The 8793-nt window shown below is 43.2% G+C and overlaps 1 protein-coding gene across 1 annotated transcript in view; it reads right to left on the bottom strand.

Moving 5' to 3' along the window:
* Window positions 1-3010: 3010 nt before the first annotated feature.
* The window catches only part of LOC140199209 (coagulation factor VII-like), a 51647-nt gene continuing 45864 nt past the window's right edge, over window positions 3011-8793 (bottom strand). Inside the window, exons 6-8 of the mRNA XM_072260890.1 lie at window positions 8389-8504; window positions 5621-5741; window positions 3011-3683 (exon numbers count right to left, since the gene is read on the bottom strand). Coding sequence (XP_072116991.1) covers window positions 3055-3683; window positions 5621-5741; window positions 8389-8504 — 866 coding nt within the window. The 3' untranslated portion in view covers window positions 3011-3054. The remainder of the gene's footprint in view (window positions 3684-5620; window positions 5742-8388; window positions 8505-8793) is intronic.

Genomic DNA, 8793 nt, shown 5'->3' with positions numbered 1-8793 from the left:
AGGGGATGTCGGGTAATTTACTTATGCACAGAGTGGTGAGTGCATGGAATGGGCTGCCAGCAGTGGTGGTGGAGGCGGATATGATAGGGTCTTTTATGATACTCCTGGATAGGTACGTGGAGCTTAGAAATAGAGGGCTACGGGTAGCCAGAGGTAATTTCTAAGGTAAGGACATGTTCGGCGCAGCTTTGTGGGCTGAATGGTGTGTATTGTGCTGTAGGTTTTCTATGTGTCTATGTTAGATGGCTAGATTTACCCCAGTACCACTGAGGGAAGAAGTAGGAGGTGTTCTTGATGGCTGGCGATGTTGAGTTCCCTAATTTTGCAGGTGATGTGCTGATCGTAGGTAGACAGAGACTCCTTCCAGATCGCCTGATTAAAGTCTTCCAACATGAAATGACAGGTGTCAGGCTACACCATTTCCTTTTTTGTTGATTACAGCTCGTTTCCTCAAGAGCTAGTTTGATGTCCGCCTGAGGTGAGATATTGACTGCAGTCAGGATAATAGCAGAGAACATAGGTGGAAGGTAGAAGTTGGTTGCTAGATGTTGTGTGTAATTTAGGTTTAATTTGATTTTCTTGTAAATGCTTGTATGATGCTCTGTCCCTGTAATACTGCTGCAAGTAAGTTTTTCATTGCACTTGCGCAAATGATAATTATAACTTTGACTTTGTTGTATTATTGTAGTTATAAATCACTACTGCACAGGCACAGGCTCTTTGGCCCATCTAGTCCATGCTTAATCCTGTCAACTTGCACCTGGACCGTAGCCCTTCATACCCTGCCCATCCGTGTACTTATCCAAGCTTCCCTTAAATGTTGAAATCAACCCCACATCCACCAGTTTCACACTCTCACCATCCTCTGTATGAAGACGTTCCCCCTCATGTTCCCCTTAAAAATGTCACCTTTCACCCTTATCCCATCATCTTTAGTTTTAGTCTCACCATACCTCAGTGGAAAGATTCTGCTTGTGTTTACCCTGTCTATGCTCTTCATGATGTTGTGTTACGTGCTCAAGGAGATTTTTTTTTTGTGAAAATGATGTAATGGTCTTTGGGAGGTCACCTGATGTTTCTATTTTCCCGCCGTTGTGAGGTCACGTGATGACATGTGTCCCGTGACTATACAAGGGTCGACTCAGGTGACGCAGTTGGTTTTTAAGTTTGTAGATTTCCAGGTAGAACGTGCTGTGCCTCCGTTTCTGTTGCGTGTTTGTTTTTGTGACGCAGTTTCATTTTTAAAATGGTTGGGCATTCTGTTGAAAGATTCCATATTACTTGGACTGGAAATTTGTGGCTGGATGTGCCAATTTACTCAATTCCAACAGTTGAAGGGAGAGTGAAGAATTTATTGAAGGATCGAGAGAAGTCCGCATCGTTTGGCAGATTAATAAAGAATCAACCTTATTGAGTCTTCGTTGGAGGAGTACCTGCATCAAGATACCTCTTGCCAGAAAGAGCAAAGAGTTCATGCAAAAAGGTGCTTTCTCTCTCTCTCTAAAGGAATTTAAGGTCAGTCGATTTAAACTGTTTATTTCGGCATCATGAATCCTGTGGACAGAACCAGCAGTAAAGGTGCGTCCATGAAGAAATATTTCTCCAGAGAAGTCTCTCCCAATTGAATGTGTAAAACTGTTGGACTTTTGAAGTTACCGCTCTAAGAACTATATCTGACTGTATCACTTTAAGAACTGTTTTAGCATTTAACGCTTTAAAAACCAGAGCCGAGTGGAGTTGGTGAACGGCTGCATATCTGTTAACTTCTGGTTAAAGTTTTCCTTTGTTCTTTTCTCCCTTATCATTTATACGTGTTTAATAAATACTTGGTTGTTTTTATATAACCTGTCTCGATTGATATTCATTGTTGCCGCTTACATAACAGTTGTATACCTTTATCTAGTCTCCACTCATTCCCCTACATTCCAGCAAATGAAGCCCTAACCTACTCAACCTATCCCTATAACTCAGGTCCTCAAGACCTGGCAACATTCTTATGAATTTTCTGTTTATTCTTTCAATTTATTGATATAAAGTATAAAGTATAAGTATAATTCCTGTGGGTAGGTGACCAAAACTACACACAACTCTCCAAAATAGGGCTCACCAATGTTTTATACAACTTCAGCATGACATCCCAACTTCTGTACTCCGCATTGTGATTTATGAAGGCCAATGTGCCAAAAGCTCTCTATATGGCCCTGTCTACCTGTGACACCACTTTCAAGGAATTATAGATCAGTATTCCCAGATCCCTCTGTTCTACTGCACTCCTCAGTGCCCTACCGTTTACTGTAAGTGCTACCCTGACTCATCCTCTCAAAGTTCAACACTTCAGACTTGACTGCATTAAATTCTATCTGTTATTTTTCAGCACATTTTCACAAGAGGGCCAGATCCCTCTGCAAACCTAGCCAGCCTTCTTCGCTGACCACTACACCCACAGTCTTGGAGTTATCTGCTAACTTGCTGATCCAGTTTACCACATTATCATCCAGATGACAAGCAACCATACAGTGAATCCTGTGGCACAGCACTTCTGTCAGAGAGGAAACCACATACTGCTGCAATCCGGCTTCTGCCACAAAGACAATGGTGCATCCACTGGATTAGTGGAGTCAATTATTGGATGTCCTGCTGGAATGAATCATTGTGTTTGGCATCAGGAAGTGGAAATAGCCAGGGCATGACTGGATAAACCTGGAGATGGTCAAATTACCTGATTCATCCGTCCCTTCCCTCCACGCGAGACCTGAAGAGGCAAAACCCTGCTTCTGGATTGCTACAACACTCTTGGTTGGCTCCAAACAATAAGTTCACTTTTATTCCATAGCGCTGAGAAAACAAATGACTATGGAATTGAACTTCTGGATATTACCTAAGCTGTGTTGTAATTAAAACCTACAGAAAGCAGTTCAGGACATTTGTACAATTTGTAAAATGGTCATTTAAGAATTTAATAAACTGATTCAGGATTTTACTAGTAATGTGGAAATAACACAATTGAACATTTAACATCAAGATCTTTATTTCTCAGAAACTACATGTCCCTTACTAGTTTAAGAAACTAACATGAGAAGTATTTGCCAATGGTTCTGATGATTCTGTAAGATTCTCAAAACTTGCACTTAGCGTCAGATTTGCAGGATTCAGGAACTGCCTTATCCAGTGGAAGTACTTGTGAATTTTGGTGTAGGTTCCATACTTGCCCTCACGGGCACACCCTTCTCCCCAGCTAACTATCCCTGTCAAAAACCAGGTGCCTTTGTACTTTGTGACGTGTGGTCCCCCACTGTCTCCCTTACAAGTGTCTTTCGATGCCTCATAATATCCAGCACAGAACATGTTGTCAGTAATTTTAAACTTGGTGGTCGACCGGCACAGAGATGTCCAGACAACTGGCACCTGGAGGATTTGCAGTATGTTAGCTACCAGCCCACCTTCGAGTACCCTTCCCCATCCAGTCACGGTGGAAAACCGAATTTGTGTTAACTCCCGCACAGCAAAGTCTGGCTCAGGTAAACAGATAGGAACTGCATAGTCATTCAGAGTAATGGGCACATCAAGCTTCAGCATTGCAATATCATTGTCAACAGTCTCAGGGTTGTAGTTCTCATGGTTGATCATTTCCGACACGTTCCTTTTCTGCTCCGTCCCTTCTTCTATATTCAGCATATGTTCCCCTTCAGAGAGGAGTAAAGGTGAATTTAGTTAGGCTCACTTATCAAGTCAATCCATTTGCCTTGTGCAGGCCAACAGTAAATTGCCATTAGTTTCCAGGGTCCATCTGTTCAATGTTATTCCAAAACTCCATCAGGTGATCACATTCAATAATGAGCATGCTTGGAATTGGCAAATTCTAATCCCACACATTTTCATCAAACCCGTAAGATTCTACACACCGGGGGCAATTTAGAGTGCCCGAAAAACCAGCCAACCCACATGTCCTTAGGATGTGAGAGGAAAGCACAACTCATGCCAGCACAAGGGGAACATACTTGTTCCTCATAGACAGCACCCAAGGTCAAGGTTGATGCCAGGTTAATGGAGCTAAGAGTCAGCAGCTCTATCAGCTGCACTGCTGGCTCACCCCTTTCTGCATATGTAGGCCTTCGAGAAGCATATGATGGGGTTTTTAACAATCAATGTGTGACTATGCTGAATCCTTTAAGAACTAAAGAGATGGCTGGCTATAAATTTGGCATTTGCTCAGTTGTTGATGTTATTTGGTGAAAGCTTTAAATTGAACAGTACTTCTGTGTTGACATAATTTAAACTTTTTCAGAGCGGTAGAAAACTTTTTCTAGCCCCTGATTATTCTTTACTTATGTGTGAAATCCCAAACAAATCACCTGCAAATTCAATATGAGTTATACCCAAATCCATCTAATCCCCACATCAAACCACGGTAATCCCCATTACAGATTCCCAGACCAACCTGGCCTCAGCTGCACACTACCAATCCAAACTTCATGACATTATCTCAAATTGGTAGATTTTCAGTTATCTCATTTCCATGCAAATGAAACCACAATACAGAATTCAAAAGCAACCATATTTTGGGCTGCTCATTGGCCAATTTGGGGGCAGCTGCAGGGAATGTTGAAGGATAACACAGGATTTGTGTAAGTGGCTGGTTGTTGGTTGGCACAGATTCAATGATTTCAGTGATTCACTGGGCCTGCCTCCATGCCGCATCTATTTATTACTCTACAATCCTCCTTCACAAGGGGATACGACCGGGTCTTTTAAGAGAGTTTTAGATAGGTATATGGAGCTTAGAAAAACAGAGGGCTATGGGTAACCCTAGTAATTTCTAAGGTAGGGACATGTTCGGTACAACTTTGTGGGCCGAAGAGTCTATATTGTGCTGTAGGTTTTCTATGTTTTTATGTTTCTAAGGGCAAACACAAGCTATACGTTCCTAGTGGACTTCCAATCCAGTTCTTTTGACACAATCCCAAACCACTATAGCATCCAGATTTGTGGAAAAGTTTCAGTATCAAGTATCAACAACAATCAAATTGAAATGGGAAAAGGATGGAAGGGGTGAATCGTAATGTGGTTCCACAAAAGAGCTCAGGCTTTCAGTGATACCATGGTATCATTCTCAGCCTTGGATCTACTCCATGGCAGAGTTGAGAATAAAGAAACCAAAACCCAAAACTATGTTTCTAGCTGAAGACTGTCTGGGAGAGAAGGCATTAATCACTTTGAACAGTGCTGGTGAAGATAAGTAAATGTGTGCTGGACCAATGAATGTTTTGAAGATCTACTCCCATAAAGTTGGGCAGCACACAATACTGCTCCTGATTTGATGTTCCACAGTGAAAAGCCATTGCTTCACCCTCTGCATGCAAAGGAAATCCAGATTTGTATTTGATGGGGGAAGGGGTTGTTAGTACTGTAAATTTGCACTTGCAATGGAGGAGATGAGGGGAGAGATTGGTTGATGCGGGGGTTGGGGCAGATGAACAGGTGTGAGAGGAGGTGTGAGCTGGAGGAAGTTGCAACCACTCGAATGGGGTTGAAATAATAAATCAGCCATGATCGAAGCAGATCTGATGAGGCTGAATGGCTTAAATCTGCTCCTATGTCTTATGGTCTAAGAAAAACATACCTGCTACAATTTGCAGATCCTCACTCCTCTTGTCATGGGTGCAGTGAGCAGCAGTGAGAACCCACTGAGGAGCAATTAACACAGCGCCACACAAAAATTCTCCTTTATTAGTTAAAAATATCTGTTCAAAAATACAGACCAGAATCAGATAAAGCCTTCAGCTAATCCCACTCTAGGGCTCAGATACTGTACAAAGATTTAATAGTATAAATACCCATATAAGTTGAGGGGTATAAATACAAAAAGAATGGGGTACCTACACCTGATCAAGGACTACATCAATTTATCCACACAATGAGTATATGTACAAAGATCTAGAAGTTGGAACCTTCATGTTGTGTTAGATTCTGAAAGGTAGTGATGCTTCCTCCTGTTTCAGTAAATCTGGAGATGTGTGTCAGATCAAGAAAAGCAAGAGTGTCCTTTTTCACTGGTTGGAGCCAAAACCTGAGGCTAAGTACCACCAGGATGCCGACCTTGTGCAATTGGATCCCTAATTTCATCACTTGCAGACGCCAGTCAGTTCAGATTGGCAACAACATGATCTCCATCAGCACAGGGGCTCCACACGGCTGTGTGCTTTGCCTCTTGCTCTACTCACTTTACACGTATGACTGTGAGACCAAGCACAGCTCCAATGCCATATGTAAGTTTGCTGATGTCATTGGCGAAATGAATGGCAGTGACAAATCAGCATTTTGGAGAGAGATTGAAAATCTGGCTGAGTGGCCAGACAATGACCTCACACTCAATGTCAGCAAGACCCAGGAGCTGATTATTAACTTCAGGAGGAGGAAAACAGTGATCCATGAGCCAGACCTGATCGGGGAAATCAGAGGTGGAGAGGGTCAGCAATTTAAAATTCCTCAGTGTTATCATTGCAGAGGAACGGTCACGCACAGAAGTGTAATATAAAGGAAGCATGGCAGCACCTGACTACCTCAGCAGTTTGCTAAAACTTTGACTAACGTCTATAGGTGTGTGGTGGAGACTATATTGACTAGCTGCATCACAGCCTGGAATGGAAGCACCAATGTCCTTGAACGAAGAATCCTACAAAAAGTAGCGGATACAGCCCAGTCCATCACAGGTAAAGCCCTCCCCACCATTGAGCACATCTGCATGGAGCGCTGTCGCAGGAAACCAGCCTCCATCATCAGGATTCCACCACTCAGGACATGCTCTCAGCTCACCATCAGGAAGAAAGCACAGGAGCCTCCAGGTTCAGGAACAGTTATTATTCCTCAACTATCAGGCTATTGAACTATTGGGGATAACCTCATTCAAATTCACTCGCCTCATCACTGAACCTATGGACTCACTTTTGAGAACTCTTCATCTCATCTACTTGATATTTATTGCTTGCTTACTTATTTATTTATCTATCTATCTATCTATCTATCTATCTTTTGTATTTGTCTTTTTCACATTGGTTGTCAGTCTGTCCTGTTGGGTGCAGTCTTTCATTGATTTTATTATATTTCTTGGACTTACTGAGTATGCCTGCAAGAAAATGAATCTCAGGGTACGTTGATAATAAATTAACTTCGAACTTTGAGGAGGAAGTCATGCGTGTAGCATGTAGATTGGCAGACCACAGTACGTGTGCTTGCAACACTGTGTGTTCGACAGAGTGATCAGCAGCACTGGGGCTCCACAGGGGACTGTCTTGTCTCCCATTCTCTTCACCATTTACACCTCGGACTTCAACTACTGCACAGAGTCCTGTCATCTTCAGAAGTTTTCTAATGACTCTGCCATAGTTGGATGCATCAGCAAGGGAGATGAAGCTGCGTACAGGGCTACGGTAGGAAACTTTGTCACATGGTGTGAGCAGGATTATCTGCAGCTTAATGTGAAAAAGTCTAAGGAGCTGGTGGTAGACCTGAGGAGAGCTAATGTACCGGTGACCCCTGTTTCCATCCAGGGGGTCAGTGGGGACATGGTGGAGGATTACAAATACCTGGGGATACAAATTGACAATAAACTGGACTGGTCAAAGAACACTGAGGCTGTCTACAAGAAGGGTCAGAGCCATCTCTATTTCCTGAGGAGACTGAGGTCCTTTAACATCTGCCGGATGATGCTGAGGATGTTCTACGAGTCTGTGGTGGCCAGTGCGATCATATTTGCTGTTGTGTGCTGGGGCAGCAGGCTGAGGGTAGCAGACACCAACAGAATCAACAACCTCATTCGTAAGGCCAGTGATGTTGTGGGGATGGAACTGGACTCTCTGACGGTGGTGTCTGAAAAGACGATGCTGTCCAAGTTGCATGCTATCTTGGACAATGTCTCCCATCCACTACATAATGTACTGGCTGGGCACAGGAGTACATTCAGCCAGAGACTCATTCCACCAAGATGCAGCACAGAGCGTCATAGGAAGTCATTCCTGCCTGTGGCCATCAAACTTTACAACTCCTCCCTTGGAGGGTCAGACACCCTGAGCCAATAGGCTGGTCCTGGACTTATTTCCTGGCATAATTTACACATTACTATTTAACTATTTATGGTTTTATTACTATTTAATTATTTATGGTGCAACTGTAACGAAAACCAATTTCCCCCGGGATCAATAAAGTATGACTACGACTATGACTGCTGAAGCTCAATCAAGAGTAGCTGGGTCAATTGTGCAAGGGAGCAGAGGAGAAGAGATTATTTCTCGATTATTTGATACCTGCAGGCTTCACCAGCCATGCCTTGTGACACCAGTGAATTGTCATGGGCACTGCAGTTCTGATCAGAATCTAATTATTGGTGATTACCTGCCACGGGGATTGTCCTTTGACAGCATTTTTCCCATGCACAATTCTGGCCAATCGGTCAGGCGCTTCAGCCACATGCTCCTTCATCCGGGGCGCTTTCCCACATGGGTACGGCACTATTGAGAAAATAAATCATTTCTTTTTTTCCATTAAGTAAATGTTGTGCCAACAGATTTGTTTTGATTTGGACACTACACTTCAGGTTATCTCCAACTAAGACTTTTGATCTATGGCAGTGATAGGGTCAGATAGCAGAAAGCCAATGTGTCCATGTGTCTTGTGGATCAACTGCTCAACCAGGTGTGGCTGAGATCGCAGCTCTTACTGACGTTATTCAGCTCCACATCCCAATATGGGATGGGAACTAACTCCTCCGGCTCCACCATTCACCCTCAGCCGCTGCTT

Source organism: Mobula birostris, chromosome 6 (assembly GCF_030028105.1).
Source record: "Mobula birostris isolate sMobBir1 chromosome 6, sMobBir1.hap1, whole genome shotgun sequence".
NCBI lineage: Eukaryota > Metazoa > Chordata > Chondrichthyes > Myliobatiformes > Myliobatidae > Mobula > Mobula birostris.
The sequence above is the reverse complement of the archived record's forward strand: the minus strand, read 5'-3'. Positions and strand labels throughout refer to the sequence as shown.